This window comes from Gossypium hirsutum, chromosome A06 (assembly GCF_007990345.1).
Source record: "Gossypium hirsutum isolate 1008001.06 chromosome A06, Gossypium_hirsutum_v2.1, whole genome shotgun sequence".
In the NCBI taxonomy this organism is placed as follows: Eukaryota; Viridiplantae; Streptophyta; class Magnoliopsida; order Malvales; family Malvaceae; genus Gossypium; species Gossypium hirsutum.
In genome coordinates, this window is record NC_053429.1 from 100,093,600 (window position 1) to 100,115,095 (window position 21,496).

General features: G+C 33.7%; 1 protein-coding gene across 1 annotated transcript; it reads right to left on the minus strand.

Annotated features, from left to right (window-relative positions):
• Positions 1 to 271: 271 nt before the first annotated feature.
• On the minus strand, positions 272 to 1,847 carry LOC107900639 (CBL-interacting serine/threonine-protein kinase 20). The gene has a single exon (XM_016826307.2). It carries the CDS (start codon positions 1,679 to 1,681, stop codon positions 359 to 361), a length of 1,323 nt encoding a protein of 440 aa, XP_016681796.2. The 5' UTR covers positions 1,682 to 1,847; the 3' UTR covers positions 272 to 358.
• Positions 1,848 to 21,496: the final 19,649 nt, after the last annotated feature.

A 21,496-nucleotide genomic window follows, 5' to 3' on the forward strand; every position in this document is an offset into this window, starting at 1 on the left:
ATAGTGTTTAACCACAATCCATCTCTCACATACATATTCGAAAAGAAATATCTCTCTCACATAATTCTAATATTAATTCCTGCCCTAAATTTATACAACTTAATACTAATATTTATTTATTAACTAAATTTAACTACCAGTAATTTTTAACTAATAAAAGGAAAATTACAAAATTTGAGAGAATTTTAGTAGAAAGGTTAATTTGTTAATTATTTACACATCTTCTTACATTCATAAACTAAAATTTGGAGCTTAATTACAAAAGGCGAGAAAAGAAAAGAAATTGAAATTCGAAGAGGGTAAGAAGCTCCCTAATTAGCTGCTACCACAGTATAGTTGTTGGTTGGAATACGAAAACTCAAACCAGGTTCTGGGTATAATTGTTGCTGCCTTGCCAAGCCCACACTATATCCTTGAGCGACGGCTTCAATTCTTTGTTACAGAAATTCTTGTATTCCAAAGTATCCCCAGCAGTTTTCTTCAACTCCACCACATAAAACGAAGCGGTAACTTCAAAGATCTCAGCATCTATACCAAGCTGTCCCTTTCTCCCTTCCTTACTGCCTTGCAATTTCACCTTCCCATCCTTGTTCTTGATGCTAAAACTCTCGGTCTGGGCTATTTGTTGAAATTTTGAAACGATATCGCTGGCTGGTTTTCTAGTGGTGAACCGTGAGCAATCCCTTTGGTTCAAATCTTTCTCAAACAAACCTGATAAGTTTAAACCTTGTGAAAGAGATATAATGTCGAAAGCATTGAAATAACTCGGCCTAACCGGGCTTCTCGGCTCCCAAGAACCAGAACTATCGTCGGTAATTAACGAGTCTAAGGTACAGGGTTGAGGGGATGGTGGTAGGATATCAATATGTTTATACCCTTTCCTAAACCAACAATTTTCCATTAGCTTAGCCACAGTGATTCTTTGGATTGGATTGGGTTCAAGAATCCTAGAAAGAAGCTTCCGAACTTGGGGAGAGAACCACTGTGGGCACTTGAATTCTCCTCTACTTATCTTTCTATACAGTTCCATGAGATTGGAGTGTTGAAAAGGGAGAAAACCAGCCAACAGAGCGTAAAGAATGACTCCACAAGACCAAATATCAGCCTTGGCTCCGTCGTAGCCTTTGTGGTGAATGACTTCGGGTGCAACATAAGCTGGAGTTCCGCAAGTGGTGTGAAGAAGCCCATCTTGTCTGCTTGATTCTATAAACGCACTCAGCCCAAAATCCGAAACCTTGAGATTCCCATTTTCATCGAGGAGGAGATTCTCGGGCTTCAAATCCCGGTGATAAACACCTCTGCTATGGCAGTAATCAACGGCAGCTATCAATTGCTGGAAATAGCGTCGGGCGTCATCTTCCTTGAGCTTCCCTTTAGCGATCTTGTTGAAAAGCTCACCGCCTTTAACATATTCCATCACGAAATATATCTTTGATTTGCTAGCCATTACCTCATAGAGTCGAACAACATTGGGATGTTTAACGAGGCGCATAACTGAGATTTCACGCTTGATTTGATCTATCAAACCTCCTTTCATTATCTTCTCTTTATCGATGGTTTTAATGGCGCAGCTTTCGCCGGTTCTTAGATTCCTGGCTTGGTAAACCTTGGCGAATGTCCCTTGACCCAGTAATCGTCCCACCTCAAACCTTTGCATCAATACTGTCCCTTTCTTCTCCATTTTGTGATGATCTCCCCACTGCTACCAAAATTTTAGGCTGAGGATCCTACAACCAACACACTCTTTTTGTTGTTTTTCCTGAGTTTCCACAAATCAGTCAAACTAGAAGAAAGGAGGAGAGAACAAAATCTTAGTCTGTTCAACATCTATTCTATGCCGTAGGGATGGACACAATTTCTCCTATATATAGTAAAATATTTACAGTGCTGATAAATTATTTTAGTAAAAAAATTATATGAAATCGTGATTATACATCATTTTATCTCTTTTTAAAAAGAGAATAATAAATCAAATTTTTATTTTTAATTTTTAACTTTTTCTCATGAAAAAATTTAAATTTAATTAAAAATACTAAAAATCAAGAGAAAAATTTTGATTTATTATTTTTCTATTAAAAAAAATAAGAATATCGTAAAATTATACTTTCATACCATTTTTTTTCTTAATCAGTTTTACGATGTGGATAATTTTCACCGTCATCTATGACCTACAACTATTATATAAAAGTTAAGAACCAGAGTTTTTAACTGTGAACAAGTGGAGTCGTGGCCTTCCCCTTTTATAGGCCATGGTTTTTGTTTTTTTTATATTATTTTATTATGATACCTCTACTTTTAGATTATATAAATATTTAGATTTTAATTTTGATTTTTATAATACATTTAAATAGGAGATTTCATATTTATATTTTAATTTTTTACATAATTTCTTAAATTAATATTTATAATACCATTAGTTAGTTTAAATAATTTATTCTAGTTAAGATATAGACACGAATTTTAGGAATTATTCATGCCATTAATATTTTCTTTTGTTAGATTCAAGCTCACTACAATGCTTTTTTTTCACATGACTACTAAATGAACATATATATATTTTTAATTTTATAGTGTCAAATCAACAATTTTAATAGAGAAATTTTAACGATGCTAATAGTCATATTTTTAAATTAAAAAGTAAAAAAACTAAATTCTTTAAAATTAAAATATGGAGACTAAGTTCTAAATATAAAGAGAGTACAAAATTTAAAAAATTTTATAATATTTAAATTTCAACTTTATACATTACAATTAAAAATAATTTAACCCAATGTGAAGCATGAGTTGAAAACCATAATTATTTAACATTTGGTTTTTAGTATAGATTAGGTTAAACTATGTCTTTATGTCATTAGTCCTTGTATTTATATAAAATTTTAAATTTAGTACATGTATTTTAAAAGTTAAAGATTTAATCGCCTTACTTTTTCAATTTAAAAATCTTAATATAATCATTATTGTTGTTGATAATTTTGTTAAAATTTGTGAATTTATCATATATATTTTTTATCAATCATATGTCATGCAATATGAGAATAACCTAATCAAAATTTCAATTTAACAATTTTTTATAGAAAATACTTACGATTTTAATAACTCAATTTTAACTTTTTTTAAATACCAAAATTAAACTTCAATTTTCTTTTTAAAATGAGGGGTAGTAAAATAATTTAACCAACAGGTTATTATTTGTATACGATTCTCTAGGTACACAGCTGTTTATTCGATTAAAAGCCCAACGATTAGAAATAAGTCGATTAGTAAAAACAAAATTCGAATGTTCATTTCTACGAACATAAATTTCATAGAAGCATGTAAGGTTCACATGAAAATTATTTAATACATCATACTCCGATAACTTAAGGCTGAAAGGGTGATATATGTTTCCTAAAAGGCTGAAAGAGTGGTTTATATTTCATTTACGATGTAATAAAAAGAGATAAGTAGTAACATGTAACATGTGTAGGTATTTGACTTCTTTAAAAAAATGTCGAACCTTGCTTCAAAAGTTAAAATATTTCAAAAGCTAGAAATACATTTTAAATTTATTATTATTTTTTTAACAATCTCTTTATAAATTCTAATTATATTTGCTCTTTCTAATATAATATCTAAAACTACCTATAACCTATCTTTAATCCATAAAGAGGATAATAATGCATTTCAAAGTACTTGAACCAACGTTCTCTTATATTGACAATAATGCCTATACCAATCAAACTAATACTCAATCGATAAATTTATTAATTTTAACTCAAGTGAATATATGCATTTAATTATTTTTATTTTATTTTTAATATAAAATTTTAAAAATGGTTTCAACAAGATTTAAACAATTTTTATTTTATGTTTATAAATAATATATTATTTATTCATAATAAAATATTCAAATATAAACAATATGAAATATTGCTGCTCTAATCTATCGAAAGTAGTCACAATATTATTAGATATTTTAAAATCATAAAAAAGTAATATGAAATAAAAAATCAATCGGCTGAAAGCAATCCCCACGATAAATTTGATGTATATGTCGTTTTTAGAAAATAATTAAGCTTTCAGGTTAATATTTTTAATATTTAGGGAAATAAGTTAATTTTGAGAAAAGGAAAAGAAAATGCAATGTGTATTTTGTTTCTCTCTTTTAATTTTTTTTTTGTGTTGGGTGTTTGAAATTTGGGAAGAAAGATTTATTTGTGTTTGTGTTTGATATAGACATTGTGATAGTTTTAAGATATATTTGAGTTTCCGATGATGCGATAGCGCTTAGAGACGCACACATTTCATCTGTTGTGTCGAGATGAAACCATCACTTTAGAAGCTCATCACATTGCAACTCAGGCTCTGAGTTTATAATGCTTATACGGTCACCAGTTGAATTATAACTAGGGCTCTTAGTTGGTAGTAGTTATGCAGTCATGGGTTCAAGTTTCATGATATCAGAAGATGATGCTTTATAAATCTCATACATAAGTTTGAGACTATAATCATAGAGAAAAACAAAAGGGCTTTCCAGTGTAATCAACTTATTCTTTTTCTCCATCTCCACTAAAAGTAATATCCTTAACCTAATTGTTTGAAACTTGTGACAGAGTTGGGGGCAAAAGGACTTTTAGGAGACGAGTGATTGTGATGGTGGAAAGAAAGCTAAAACTCGAAAACTCGAGTCAGAACAACAACGATTATAGTTATTAATGGGTTCTTTAATCACAACAACCGCTATCGGCCAGAAAAGACTTTTAGATCTTCTCCACTGTAACAATCACTTGTCCCCTTGATAGTCCTCTTTCCCCCAATTCCGTCACAGGTTTCGAATAGCGAGGTTAAGGATACTGCTTTGGTGGACATGGAAAGAAAGAATAAGCTGATTATACCGGAAAGTCTCATAGTTTTTCCCTATAATTATGATTTCAAACTTATGTATAGGTTTACAAAGCATCCTTTTGTGATGGCATGAAACTTAAACATGTGACTGTATAACCACCGCCAACTGGGCTTTCGAGTTATACTCCAACCCATGACTATATAACCATCGCCAATCGAGAGCCGTAGTTATACTTCAACCCGTAATCGTATAACCACTGTGATCTGGAGCCCTATTTGCAATGCAATGGGCTTATAAAATGATGGTTCCATCCTGACATGACAGATGAAATGTGAGGGTCTTCGAGTGCCACCACATCACCGTGAACTCAAACACACTTTAAAACTATCACACTGTCTCCCTTAAATACAAACACAAATAAATCTTTCTATTCAAGAATTTCAACACTAAAAAAAAAAAAGAACAATTTAGGAGAGGACCTTTTTATTTTTTTAAAAGACATAGGCCAAGAGAGTTGATGGAGTAGGGAGAGCAAAATCTCCCTTTATATAGGCAATCGGGGGAAATTTGAAAAAAAAAACAATGTGGAAGCCCAATTTGAACATCATCCCAAGATTCCTAAGTGCTAATTTTTTTTTATCACGAGTTAAGGTTAAGGTTAAGATTAAAAATGAAAGGGAAGAAAAGATGCTATATAGAATGCATTTTCAGTTAAGGTGACAAAATATTTTTTAAAATTCACTGATGTTTTTTTTTATTTTTCTCTCTTAAAAATCATCTATCCCGATAAATTTTCAAAAAAACAACCTAAATTCTCAATTTTAAAACCCGCTCTGCATATATCGTTAATTCACCCCTATCAAATGTCTCATTATTTAAAACTCGTTAGATGATAAATGAAATATCACATCAATTTAAGCAAACCAAACCGCTCTAACTGTTTTGGTTTGATACTTCCAACATCCAGTATGAGTGGATGCATCTGCTTGTAAGTTGTATCTGTGCCACCTGACACCATGTGATTCCAACATAAAAATGGGTCCCGATTTTAGAAGTCCCATATATTTATGTCTCTTCTAATGAAAATAGGAGATGTTCCCCATGTAGACAGGCCACGTGCGTGGGTATAGTTTGTCCAACTGTCCCATATCACCAATACTTTAGCCACATACCAACACAAGTTCCTGATATCTGCTATGTTGTTGGCTGTTTGCTGGCTAGACAGTGATCGAATTTCAATGAATCTTGGCAGCAAAGAACCCTTATCACTCGAGTGGCAATTCTTGTCTCGGACCTGAACTACCGCAACAAAAGTATCATACTTGAAGAGTTCCTTGTTTAATCTCAAGCCACATATCTGCACTATACTATTCTTGGGTTCATTCGAATCACTCATGAAAAATCTTCTAAGTTGTTCCCTCTATTCATGGACAGGTGGTTGAAATCTTTGCAATGTCGTTAGTGGACCAAACTATCCGATGCTGTATATGCCATGGTACAAATTACCAATGAGTGCGGGACACTGGTTATGCTTATGAGCTCTTCACAAGCTACAAGTTCAATTGCAATGCTATAAAATGTCTAGGTCATTGTTTATTGGTAATTCTTACTTTTGTTTCACTGGAATCACATATCTTGTTGTGTTGTCCTCCTCAATTTCTAGCCATGAAAAATGACCTAACAGTCCATAACGTGAGATAGAACTGTCAGCTTGGACCTTGGTAGACACTATGTTTTGTTGGGTTTAGGAAATTAGGTTCCTATGAACTGTTAGGTCGTACCGGAGAGGATTAAACAAAAGTCAGTGGAGGAGGGGCCATCTTCAACGCATTTCAATGACAAATAAACTTAAAATCAAATAACAAGTTACACTATGAGGCTCCTTGATACTCTATACATTATTTATTAGTATATTAGATTTTTTTTATACAATTCATATTAGAACCTCCCTCAAATCCATTCCTTGAAAAAAACTATACACTTAAAATACATTTAAACTCGTGTTTTCCTACTTGTTACGACCGTAACAATAATAAATTATTATTATTATTTATATATTTGGTAAAATTCACTCATAAATATAATCTATATTTATAGTCTATTATCTATAATATTTATAAAAACATGAATTTGAATAATTTTTTAAACTGACGAGAATATTATTTAATGTTAATTATATTATTAAATTAACAATAGAATAACATTTATTAGTATCATTATGTAATAATAAAATTAATATTAATTACTCTCAAAAAATAAAAGTACTATTAATTAATATGATATTATATTAATGTGAAATTAATTAATTTGATCGAAAGTTTTACTTAAGAAAAGTAACATAATATATTATTAATTAATAAAATTATAAATCTATAAAATTATTGAATATAATTTGATAAATTAAAAAATAAAAATCCAAGTTTTTCTAACTAACTAAATATAATTTTATTTTAACTATGATAATAACAAATAATATTAAAATCAATTTTTATAATCAATAAAAATTAAATGTGTGAGATTAGCATTATATATAAATATAATATCAATATATTGATAATCTAATCTATAATGTATAAATTTTTTTATTTATTCTTAATTTATATGTCAAAACTCGAAATAAATTTTATAATTAAATTAAATATTAAAATTTTTATAAGTATTAATTGCATCAAATAAAATCGGTTCGAGTCAACACAAAACTTGACTCAACAAATAGTATGACTCATATCTATTTTAGAAACTAAGATAAAGAAAATCATTCAATTAAGAACTAGTTTTTATTATTATTTATGTTTCTCATTTTTAAAATCTATAATATCAATAAAATAATATAGTATAAAAATAATTATAATTATTTTATTAATGTGGTTTATATTAAATTTTGAGAATAAATTTATGTTCATAACAAATTATTAATATAAAATAATTATAATTAATTATAATTATAATTATTTTATTAATAATATTTTTGTTATCAATGTAATAGTAATTATCACTTAATTAGAATTCGAATTCATATTAATTTACACTTATTATTTTACATTGATTATCACTTTATTAGTGTTATAATTATATACCAATTAAAATTAATATTTAGAAATATAAATATATGCATTAGTAATTCATTTTCATTTAAAATAAAATCTAAAGAAATACTTTACATTTTAGCATTATTTATTAGGTTTTGTTTCCAACACCAAAAAGGACATGATTTTCATTATTATTTTAGATGCTTAGTTATTATTATCTGTGTAATGCCCTGAACTCGGCCTAGAAGTTTAAGCCAAATCCCATAGGTCACATTGATCACTAAAGTGATCGTAGATAAATTTTCCAAAACAGGTTATCACGTCAAATCGAAACATTTAATCGTTTAAGTTCAGTTAGTAAAATTACAGTTAATTTTATTAAAAATTCGAAATTAAATGAACAAATAAAAATTTGAAATGGAGTTGTACCACAGTTTTATAAAACCTTACATTTCAAAACTGAAAAACAAAGTAGAAACAGTAAAACTGAAAATGCAAACTAATAGTTTATTCCCCATTGTGACTGTCTGAGACCTCCGCTTACCGAGCCTAGCGCCAGAGAACAGAAAAGGTACCTGAAAGGGAAACACTAAGAGGGGCTAAGCTACTCAAGCTCAATGTGAGTTCGAAATAAGACGAGAGACATAATTACCGATTTCAAATCAGTAACGCAATAGATTTTCAAACGCTCACCGAGTCAGAAATGCATACCTGGAACTAGTGTCCCAACTGAACTTAACAATCAAAGCACAACAAGTTCACACAAGAGTCTCAGCACGAATGCTGTTCAGACAAATAGATTACAGACAACTAACCTTACAGTCAGAACTCGTAGATAGATACAGATGAAATGCAGTCAAGTGATAAAACCCGCCCATCTAGCCAACACACCTCTCCGTCCCCCGATCACACCCCAAAAGAGCTGTTAAAGCTCATCCAACCAATCACACGAATTAGGACCTCGAAAGGCCCATCCAACCCTACACACCACAATTCGGACTAAGCCACTCAGATAATAATACGTAGTAGGGCTAGCTTATATGCTGTACAGTGCAATACGGTAGTCCACTGTATAGACGAGTTGTAGTTAAACTGCCAGATCAGATAATAGTACGCATCAAAGCTGACGTACATGCTATATTGTACGATAAATCACCGTATGAATATGCTGCAGTAAAATTGCCAGTTTAGATCAAAATCAGACTCCCTTCACTTCGCAACCCCACCCAAAATACTTTATGCAAGTGTATGCATGCACACACCTCAAAGAATAGTGACACGTTCACAGTCAGTCAATCAGAATAGTTATACAAACATACTCCACAGTCCAGATTCAGAATCAAACATCTCACACAACAATTGCCAATATCACATAAGCCACAGCTCAAAACAAAGTCTTAATTACCCTTTCAAAGGCATAGCCAAAGGTTGAAACACACAAACACATTTTTAGATCAAAACATACACAAACTGAAATTTTGGTGTCCTAAGACCACATGCCCGTGTGCCTTGGTCATGTGGAATTGCCTAGGCCGTGTGGCAGGTCGAAAGATCGTGTGAAGAGGGGCACACTACCGTGTGACTGAGGCACACGCCCCTGTGAAATGAAGCACACGGCCGTGTGGACCAAGGACATGGCCGTGGGGATAGGCCGTGTAACTCTCTGTACATTTGTACTAAATTTAAGTATAGGGCTGACACGGCCGTGTGAGGGTCTCACACGCCCGTGTGCCCACCAGACACGGTCGTATATCCAAAACACATGTTAGTGTGGGATCCCTAAACCCCTAATTTAGCCACATGGTCGTGTGGCACCAAATCACTCAAACCCTAATTCCAAAACTTATACGCCTATGTGCCCAGGGGACACGGCCGTGTGAAATTCGACTAATTTCCCCAAATCAACCACACGGCAGTGTGGTGCCCAAAGCAACCCAGAAACCCTAATTCCTATTTCCATATGGCCATGTGAACAAGCACACCTGTGTAGTCGCCCATGTGGTTGCGAAACCACCATAAAGTAGCTTGAAACTGAGTTTTTCGATCATTGGGTCGACCCTTAATCTATGGAACTCAGAACCGCATTAACCAAAGGGAATTTCTACTCCATTCGACAGTACTACCATTCTTTACCAACCAATTTCCGAAAGCCACCAAGATTGTCACATTTTATCAAAAATAATTTTAAAATTCGCAAAAGAAATAGAAAAGTTTCAAAACCCACACCTGATTCAACGACGGAGGCATGGAATTCTTCGATATATGTACGCAGCGAAAACCGTTATCGAAGAGGCAGACAGAAAAATCAAAGAAATAGTAAAACCCAAAAAGAAAGAAAAGGGAGAATGTGACTACCCACCAATAAAAGTAATAGAATAGAATAAATAAATAAAATAAAAATAAGTAACAAAAATAAACCAATATTTATTTTTAAACATAAAACAAATCCATTATTTAGCAATGAAAAAATATATTACTAAAAGCACACTCACAAGGCTCAAACTTATAACCTAGAGACAAATTAACACACCACAAACCACCAGACCAGCAAGCCTATTCTGACACTTAAACGCGCGATAAACCTAATAGCACACCCTTGCCTCTAACCCTAACCACAAAACCCAAAACTTCTAACCCTAAAATCTAGGGTGTTGCAATATGATATTCAATGATTTTATTATTATTTGATTTTAATGATATTATATAATTGAAAATGTTGTTTACCAATGTGTTGTGGAATATTATGTCCAAACGTAATAAAGGATTTAAGTAATAGTTCTTTGTAGGTAAAATTTTGACTCATATTCAAATGGCAAGTTATTTTATCCAATTACATGATATTTTTCTATTAGTTGTTTCTCACTTTTTTTTTCATTACTTTAAAAACTTTATTTGTAACATTTCAAAAATCAAGGGTTAGAATCTTAAAAAAAAATCAAATCTTATATTTTTTATTAAATAAAAGATAATTCAAATAGAAATAGAATTCCATATATTTTTATCTTCTTATCCTAATTTGAAATCATATCTTATCCTTGTTTAAAAATTTAAATAGAATTAAAATTTCATGTCTTTTTTTATCTTTTTATCCTAATTTGAATTTCAAGTTACTCCTTTCCAAGTCCTAATAGAATTTATCCTCCTTCCTTCTATTTATTCTCTATTTTTCCTTCAAAACCCCTATTCCAACATTCTTTCAAACTTTTGAGTTCTTTCTTTTTCTTTTCCTTAGTTAAACAATTTTCAATCAAGGAATTCAAAATCTTCAAAATCAACCTTTTTTTTGTGAGCAGATCATCAATATCTCCAAAGCTAAGGTTTTTAAATCTTCAAATCAACATTATGTATGATTAATTGTAGTGTTAGGAAGTTAAAAGAGTTGTTATGCGAACCTATAGGAAATAACATACGAACACAATAGGAACTGTAATGTGAACACGTAGAAGTTATATGTGAACCCATAGAAATTATATGCGAACCTTAACTACTTGAGAGGTGAGCTGTACATATTTTATTATGCAAATCTAGGTGATTTTATGCAAACTCATAAAAAGATTAGCTATATGCGAACCTATATAATTCCCTAAATCAAACTCATATGTTAGCGATATGCAAACCCTAGATGATTAATATGTGAATTGTTTATGTGCATGCAAACCTAGGAGATTGTTTAAGACTAGATATTTGCAAACTCTATATATGATATATGCGAACCCCAGTATATATGACATTGTTATTCTTTTTTACATGCACCAAATAAATGTGTGTACATGTGAGATTGACTGAATGCATGATTGCATGTCATTTGTTGATAATTGTGACAATAAATGTGCTAAAAAATCATACTATCTAATATTGATAATGAGTACGATATGGTGAGTATATGTGCATAATACATGAAATTGAGAATGTAGAACAGAGGAGTTTTGTAGGAGATAGTGGCAATTTAAGTCCACACCGAAAGATAGTACTACACGAAGTAGGCGGCAATGTCATCAAAAACAGATAAATTGGGATGGTAAGTTAAAAAGCCAGCAGATCGGGTCAACCGAGATGATAGTTTATGTGTAAATCCTTCTAAACCGGACAAGACAAGATGGTCATTCTAAAACACCATCAAAATTGAACCAAACTGGGGTGGTAATAATAGTCATTGTCACATATGTCCAGTGAACGACCATCGTCACCTGAAATCATATCTGGAATAGTCAGTTATTGTTATGTGTTATGTGAGATGGTGCATCGAGCAATGCTGGAGGGCGGTCTGAATGGATGAGTGGGAAATTAAAACATTAATTTACATTTGCATTGCATCATAAGTTTTTCTGCATATGTATTGATTTTCTCTATGTTCCATATTATATGCTTAATATGCTATTAAGCTAAGAATTAAATGCTTTTTTATTTGAATGATTATATATAATGGTTTAAGGTTAATCTCACATGAGCCATTGTAAGCTCATTCATCCTTTTCCTTACCTCTCAGGAAGTGCAAAGAACTAGGACTCGGATTGGCATCGGATGACTCACGAACTAGTAAGTTGTTTTTTTTATTAAGTTCTATTATTAAGTTTTATTGAAAATTTTCCTTAATCGTTTATTTTGGGTCTGTAATTATTTAGTATTTTCTCATTTTTATATCTTAGGTTTGGAATTTGTTAGTTTATTTATTTTATGCACGACATTGAAATATAACTCTAATATTTGCATGCCATTTAGTTTAAAAAAGTATATTTTGTTTACCACTACTTTATAATATACTTAAAGTTTTGAATAATTTTTTCCTCAAAACTTTAATCATTTTTCAAATCCTCACATTAATATTATTTTAATTGAATTACTAAATAAATTCGGCTTAAATTAATTAATGTTTATCCTAAAACAAAAGAGCAATTTTTAAACAAATTGACTCAAGCAAAAAGAATTACTTTACGGGATCACTTTGAGGATCGAATGTAACGCCTTCGGGGATTGAATGTGTAACACCCCACACCCGTGCCCTATGCCGGGACGGAATACGAGGCATTACAAAACGTAGACACATGCATTTCCAACGTTTTCGAATCATCAAGGCTTAATCAAATTAATTTTTTCGAACTATGTCTAAACTCTTTATTATTGGCCTACGAGGTCCCAACACCTCCATTGGAAACCATTCAGGATCAACCCAGGTCTTTTAACTAACTTTAGATAAATAATCCTTGAAACAGGGCACACGCCCGTGTAGAAGGGCAACACGCCTGTGTGGTAATTATAACATGGCCGTGCTGATGGCCCGTGTGACACACACGACCTAAGCATCAAAGGACACGCCCGTGTCCTATGCCTCTGTGAATTAAATTCTAAATTCAAACCTACAGGGGTTTTCACACAGCCTAAAACACGCTTGTGTCTGTGGCCCATATCCTTCACATGGCCATGTCCTAGCCCATGTCTAAAACCCTTAACATTCTGCTTCTAACGTTAGCAACCCTTAAGGGTCACACGGCCAAGGCACACGCCCGTGTGCTAGGTCGTGCCCTTTACACGACTGAGACACACGGCCCTGTCTCTGCCTGTGTGTTTACTACCATGCATACTGACTTGTAAATTTTACTTGCAGGGGACACACAACCATGTAACACGCCCATAAGGCTGACCATGCGTCACACACGGCCTAGACACATGCCCGTGTGTCTACCCGTGTAGACAATATAAGGCTATTTACCAAGCCCTACGCCACCCTAAAACAAAATTTAATACTAACCAACATATCAAAGTCTAACTTAATACGATTTCTCAACCAACAACCATAGCTAAGGCCTATATACATTTCATATATTCAACCATGCCAACAATTTCACATTCATGAAAGACTATCTTGCATTCATATAATGACTTTCAAAGTTAGCCATTTTCATGGCCTTGTACAAAATGAGGCAAATAGTAAGACAAGCCAACAACTTTTGTAATATCCTGAATTAGGGCTTAATCGGAATAGGGGTTTCGTGACCACAAATTCGAGATAAAAATAATTATTTTACAATGATTTTGATGTTTATGATATGATTGCATGATTGTGTGAAAATTTCGTGATGAAATTCTATGCCTAAAGTGCTTAAATTGAAAAATAGGGACTAAATCGAATAAGTTGCAAATTTGCATTCTAGAAATTTTTAGTTTGAAATTGTTTTGGAATATTAATGAGGAGGTCTTAAATAGAAATTTGACCAATTTTAAGTTCATGGACAAATTTAAGACATGGAAGGAATTTTTGGAAAGTTTAGTAATAAGGGTATTTTGGTCATTTAGTTATTAAAATGAATTAAAAACAAAATTAAAAGCCAATTTTTGTCCATCTTCTTCATTAGGCCGAAATTTCAAGGGTTCTCCATAGCTAGGGTTTGTTTCAAGCTTCCAAGCTCCATAGTAAGTGATTCTAAGCCCCGTTTTTAATGATTTTTACGTTTTTGGAATCCCGGAAGCTCGATTAAGCTTATGCTAGCAATAATTCAACCTAGGGTTTATATTTGGAAAAATACCCATAGGTGAAATTTGTGTATTTTGATGTTTTATGATAGAATATGGGGTTTTAAATTATGTTAGACAACTTGTACTACTCGATTTTAAGCAAAAACGAGAAAAAAGGCTTAATCGGTAAAATACCTAATAGTCACAAGTACATGTTAGAGTGAGAATTTGATGTTGCCATAGAAGAGAAAAGTGATCAGCATGTTGTAAAACATAAGAATAAGGAATAAAGTTTAATCCCGAGCCTAGGGGCAAAAATGTAAATATGCAAAAGTTTAGGGGCAAAATTGTAATTTTGCCAAAATTTGAGTTAAGGATTAATTTGATAATGTGAGTATTAAATGAGCTAAATGTGTTATTTTAGATCAAGAAAGACGTGGAATTGACCTCAATCGAGGAAAAGAAAAGATTGTGGACTAAATTGCAAATCTTTGTATTTTGGTACCAAGGTAAGTTCATGTGTAAATAAAGTAGCATAATTGTTATTTTTAAGTTATTGATGTTAATTATATGTTATGCTGAATTTTATTATGAAATGTATGCTTTGTGGTTAATTTCAAATAATATGTAAATTATATGAGCTACTTGTTAAATATAATTGTTACGAGTATTGATTTCGGCATTCTACGGAAGACGGCAAGGATAAGTGTTCGAGAAAATCCCGTTTGAACCTTAGAATAGATTAGGATACAAGTGACATGTCACTAGGATGGTTGAGCATCCGAACTCGTTGAGTTGAGTCCGAGTTCACTTATGGATGCGAATGTCCGAACCCGTTGAGTTGAGTCCGAGTTCGTGAGATGTAACTAGGCATCCGAACTCGTTGAGTTGAGTCCGAGTTCACTTATGGATGCGAACGCCTGAGCTTGTTGAGTTGAGTCCGAGTTTGCTTATGGGCGGGTTACATGATTGCTTGATTACATATGTGGCACTTATGTGCAAATTATCCATGTATTCGAATTATATTCCGATGTGTTCAACGGGTAAAGTTCTACTCAAATGGAGGAATATTCGAGATGTAAAGAGACGTATTGGTAAGTGATATGAAATGGATATTTGGACAGGTATGTATTTAACCCTCGGGTTGAGTATTGATACAACCACGATAAGGTAATAAGATGATGAAAAATGATTAAAAATGTGATATGTGTTTTAGTGATGTATGCTAATGTTGATTGGTATAACTGTTTGTTATGTTACTTATTATTTGCATATGAACTTACTAAGCATTTATGCTTACTCCCTCCTTCTTACTCATTGTAGTTTTGAACAAGCCGGCTCAGGAATCGGATAGGTCAAAAGTTCGATCACACTATCCAAAGGACTTTTATCTTGGTAAATGGCTTGTACAACTACTTAAGTATGGCATGTATAGCAATATACCTATTTTGTGTAAATAATTTTATGATATGACCATGTTTGGTTGAGAAAATGTTTGATATTGATAAGTCATGGTGATGGCTAATTTAGGTCATGTTTGATATCATGGAAGTTTAACAGGTTATCTAGTTCATAAAAATTTATGGAAAGATGAAACTTGCCTTAAAACAGAATATTGCTGCAGCAATGACATGAATTTGAAAAATCACTAAAAATAGTATAAATAGAAATAAATGATGAGTAAGTTATGAAATTGAAGCTTAATGAGTCTATTTTCATATGGATTGAACAAAACAGGAATATAAATTATATTTTATGAGATATTTAAACTTTTGCAAAACAGGGCCAGGGTGATTTCTGGATCCCCTGTTCTGACTTTAAAAATTCATAATAAATTTTACTAAAATAATTATAAGTTTTTATTTATATGTACAGATTTCTTATTGAGTCTAGTTTAATAGAAACAAACCTCATAGTCATTGAAATTTTTTATAGAGATATATCTGATTCGTAATACACAGAGGTCAGAGTAGTTGAACCCTGAAACAGGGGATACTTTAATTAATAAACTGTACTAATTTCCCCAATAAAAAAATTCTAGAAAAAAATTAATAAATAGATATATGTGTCTAGATTCAGGGAAAATTTACGGATCTTGATTTCGAGTTTTGTAACTCGAGATATGATTTTTCTTGTAACTGTGACGCGAGTAGTTAGAAAGCTGTGAATGTAGAAACAAATGATTTGAAGTTCTTAAATTGATAAATTATGTTCGGTAACCCCTCAAGCTCGACTCCGTGATGTCTCGAGCGTGGGGCGTTATATTAGTGGTATCAGATCAGGTTTAGTCGGTTCTCGGACTACGTGTTGTATGTACGGATTGTGCTATACATGCCATATGTATGAATTGTGATAGTGTGACGACTTCCGACCTTTTTAAATGATTTTTATATAGTAAATGGATCCCGATCCAGCTATGACAGATGAAGTAGAGAGTAATGCGCCAGCTCCGGCTGAAGGGGCAGCGCCAACTGAAACCCACCTCTTACTGTTGGTCAGGGAGGAGGAGAAAGGGATCGGGAAGCCTTTCTCCAAATGATGAGTGCATGGTACACTGAGTTCGTTCGTACGAACCCAAATGTACGACCTCCCCCACCTCCCCCAATTCCTCAACCTATGCCTCCAATGCCTCAAGGAGTGGATATGATAAAATTTCACAGAACTCCCGTTGATAGAATTCGTAAACAAGGGGCTGAAGAATTTAGAGCAAATATTGATGATGATGCAGAGAAAGCAGAGTTCTGGCTTGAAAATTCTATCCGGGTATTTGATGAATTATCTTGTACACTTGAAGAATGTTTGAAATGTGCTACATCTTTGTTGAGAGATTCAGCCTATAATTGGTGGAAGACTTTGATTTCGGTGGTACCGAAAGAGAGGGTAACCTGGGAATTCTTTCAAGAAGAGTTTCGGAAGAAATATATTAGTGAAAGATTTATTGATCAGAAATGTAAAGAGTTTCTTGAGCTGAGGCAAGGTAATTTGACAGTCTCAGAATATGAAAGAGAGTTGTACGATTGAGTAAGTATGCCAAGGAATATGTTCCTACAGAAGCCAAGATGTGCCGACGATTTGAAGACGGGCTCAACGAAGACATTAAAGTATTTGTCGGGATCCTTGAACTGAAAGAAATGGTAGTCCTAGTTGATCGAGCTTGTAAGGCTGAAGAACTACTTAAAGAGAAGAGGAAGGTAGAGGCTGAGACACGAAATTGGAAGAAAAGGCCAATGAGTAAGGCACCTTCACAGCAACCCGGAAAGTCAAGAAATATGAATCCTCGTTCCTAAGTTTCAGCTGGGCAATCATATGGAAATTTTAAGAAGCAGAATGTGGGTCCTAAATCTCAGAATACTTCTGCAGCCAGTGTAGGGAACTCGAGATTTGTTAAACCCGAGTGCCAGCAGTGTGGCAGAAATCATTTTGGTCCGTGCAGAGCAAATGAATGTTTTCGATGTGGTTCTCCGGATCATTTTATTAGAGACTGCCCAGAGAGAGCTGAGAAAGAAAATTTCAGAGTGTAAAAGCTAGTGCTGCAAACTCGAGGGAAGGTATCCGAGAAAAGCTGGAAGTGAAACAAGCAGTAAGAATGTAGCCAGAGATGCAGCAGTTAGATCTGAGGGAAGAGCTCCGGCTAGAACTTATGCTGTTAAAGCGCGTGAAGATGCTTCCTCACCCGATGTGATTACCGGTACATTTCTCTTTATGATATTAATGTTATTGCTTTGATTGATCCTGGTTCTACTCATTCATACGTATGCATTAAACTGGTGTCTAGTATGAATATACCTGTTGAGAACACAGAATTTATGATTAGAGTGTCGAACCCGTTAGGCAAATGCGTGATAGTTGATAAAGTAAGCAAGAAATGCCCTTTAATGATTCGGGGTCATTACTTTCCGGCCGACTTAATGTTGTTGCCGTTTGATGAATTTGATGTTATTTTGGGTATGGATTGGTTGATATTGCATGATGCTATAATAAATTGCAAAGAAAAGGTTATAGAATTAAAGTGTGAAAGTGGTGAAATTCTGCGGGTTGAGCCAGACAAATCAGAGGCATTATCTAGTATGAGTTCTTCGATGTTGGCTCAGAGATATTTGAGAAAGGGTTATGAAGCTTATTTGGCGTATGTAATTAATATAAAAGAAGTTGAAAAGAAAGTTGAATCAGTGCCAGTTGTGTGTGAATTTGCGGACGTATTTCCAGAAGAATTGCCGAGTTTGCCTCCAGTCAGGGAAGTAGAATTTGTATTGATTTAATACCGGGAACAGCTCCGATCTCGATTGCTCCATATAGAATGGCACCAACAGAGTTGAAAGAATTAAAGTCGCAGTTGCAATAGTTGACTGATAAAGCTTTGTGAGACCGAGTTTTCACCTTGGGTGCTCCCGTGTTATTTGTGAAAAAGAAGGCTGGTTCTATGAGATTGTGTGTTGATTATCGCCAGTTAAACAAGGTGACAATCAAAAACAAGTATCCGTTGCCAAGAATTGATGATTGTTTGATCAGCTAAAAGGAGCGACATGGTTTTCAAAGATTGACTTGAGATCTGGGTATTACCAACTGCGGGTAAAAGAGTCGGATGTGCCTAAAACTGCTTTTAGAACAAGGTATGTCATTATGAATTTTTAGTTATGCCATTCGGATTGACAAATGCTCCTGCTGTGTTTATGATTTAATGAATAGCATATTTCAGCCATACCTGGACAGATTTGTTATGGTTTTATAGATGATATTTTAATTTATTTAAAAGATGAGACAGAGCATGCTGAGCATTTGAGGATAGTTTTGCAAACTTTGTGAGATAGCAGCTGTATGCTAAGTTTAGTAAAAGTGAATTTGGCTCCGAGAAGTTGGATTTTTGGGTCATATTGTTTCAGGTGATGGTATACGGGTTGATCCTAGTAAAATTCAGCCATTGTTGATTGGAAACCACCGAAAAACGTAACTGAAGTTAGAAGTTTCTTGGGGCTAGCTGGGTATTATCGGTGGTTCGTAAATGGATTTCTATAATTGCTGCTCCTATGACTAGACTACTCCGAAGATGTTAAATTTGAATGGACGGAAGAATGTCAACAGAGTTTCGAAGAATAAAAAGTTATTAACTGAAGCACCATGTTGATACAACCCGAATCAGGTAAAGAATTGTGGTGTATAGTGATGCTTTCTAATGGTTTGAGGTGTGTACTCATGCAAGAAGGAAAAGTGGTGGCTTATGCTTCGAGACAGTTAAAACCTCATGAGAAGATTATCCTACTCACATTTGAATTGGCTGCGGTGGTATTTGCTTTGAAGATTTGAGACATTATTGTATGGTGAAAAGTGCCGAGTATATACCGATCACAAAAGTCTTAAATACTTGATGTCACAAAAAGACTGAATTTGAGACAGCGAAGATGGTTGGAGTTATTGAAAGATTACGAGCTTGTTATCGATTATCATCCAGGAAAAGCGAATGTGGTTGCCATGCTTTAAGCAGAAATTGTTGTTTGCTTTGAGAGTTATGAACATCAGTTGAAATTTCAGATGAGGTTCATTCTAGCAGAGTAGAGCAAGACCGATGTTTTTACAAGAGATTCTGAAGCTCAAAAAATGATCAAGATTTGTAGCCAAAAGAAACAGTGTGAAGCTGATACGAGATCAGATTTCAGAATCGGTTCTGATGTTGTTTGATGTTTAAATCAGATTGTGTACCGAAAATGATGAGTTATTCAAAGATTTTGCATGAAGCACATAATGGTTGTTAGCGGTTCATCCGGGCAGTACGAAGATGTATAATGACTTGAAGAAAATATACTGGTGGAAGTGGAATGAAAAGAGATATTTCCGAGTTTGTATCAAAGTGCTTAGGTTTGCCAGCAAGTGAAAACTGGACACCAAGTATCTTCGGGATTACTCCAGCCTATTATGGTTCCTGAATGGAAATGGGATCGGATTACTATGGATTTTATATCAGGGTTGCCGTTAACTCCAGGGAAGAAAAATGCCATCTGGGCAATAGTTGACAGACTGACTAAATCGGCTCATTTTATTCCGGTACGTACAGATTATTCTCTAATAAGTTGGGCTGAATTACATATCCGAGAGATTGTTAGACTTCATGGGATACCTTTGTCAATCATTTCGGATAGAGATCCGAGGTTTACCTCACGGTTTTGGCAAAAAGTTGCAAGAAGATTAGCGTACAAAGTTAAATTTCAGCATGGCCTTTATCCACAAACTGATGGACAATCAAGAGGTAATTCAGATTCTTGAAGACATGCTCAGATGTTTGTGTATTGGAATTTCAAGTAGTTGGGAAAAGTATTTACCGTTGGTAGAATTTGCTTATTAATAATAGTTATCAAACAAGTCTGAAGATGGCACCTTATGAAGCATTATATGGTCGTAAATGTCGGACGCCTTGTATTGGACTGAACTCAAGGAAAATCAAATTTTGGAGTTGATTTAATAAAAGAAACCGAAGAAAAGGTGAAGTGATTAGAGATTGTTTGAAAGCTGCTTCAGATAGACAGAAATCTTATGCGGATTTGAAACGAAAGAAATGGAGTTTCAAGTTGGTGATAAGGTATTTTTGAAAGTGTCTCCATGCAAGAAAGTCCTTAGATTTGGACGAAAGGCAAGTTAAGTCCGCGTTTTATTGGACCGTATGAATAATTGAAAAAGTTGACCGGTAGCATATCGGCTAGCGTTACCGACCCGAATTAGAGAAGATTCATGATGTGTTTCACGTATCTATTTATGTCGTATCTTCGATCCTCACTATATTTCACCAACAGAAATTAACTACACTGGATATGACTTTGAGAAAACGGATTAAGATTTTAGCTCGAGAAGTTAACAATTAAGAAATAAAAGTGTTGCACTTGTAAAAGTGTTGTGGCAAAAGCATGGGGAAGAGACTACATGGAACCTGAAGAAACTATGAGAACCATACCACACCTGTTTACCGGTAAGATTTTCGAGGACGAAAATCCTTAAAAGGGGGAGAGTTGTAATATCCTGAATTAGGCTTAATCAGAATAGGGTTTGTGGACCACAATTCGGATAGAAATAATATTTTACAATGATTTTGATGTTTATGATATGATTGCATGATTGTGTGAAATTCGTGATGAAATTCTATGCCTAAGTGCTTAAATTGAAATAGACTATCGAAAGTTGCAAATTTGCATTCTAAATGTTAGTTGAA

What these genes read in the sequence shown, in the direction of transcription:
- LOC107900639 (XM_016826307.2), bottom strand. Translation starts at nt 1,681, where the DNA reads ATGGAGAAGAAAGGGACAGTATTGATGCAAAGGTTTGAGGTGGGACGA.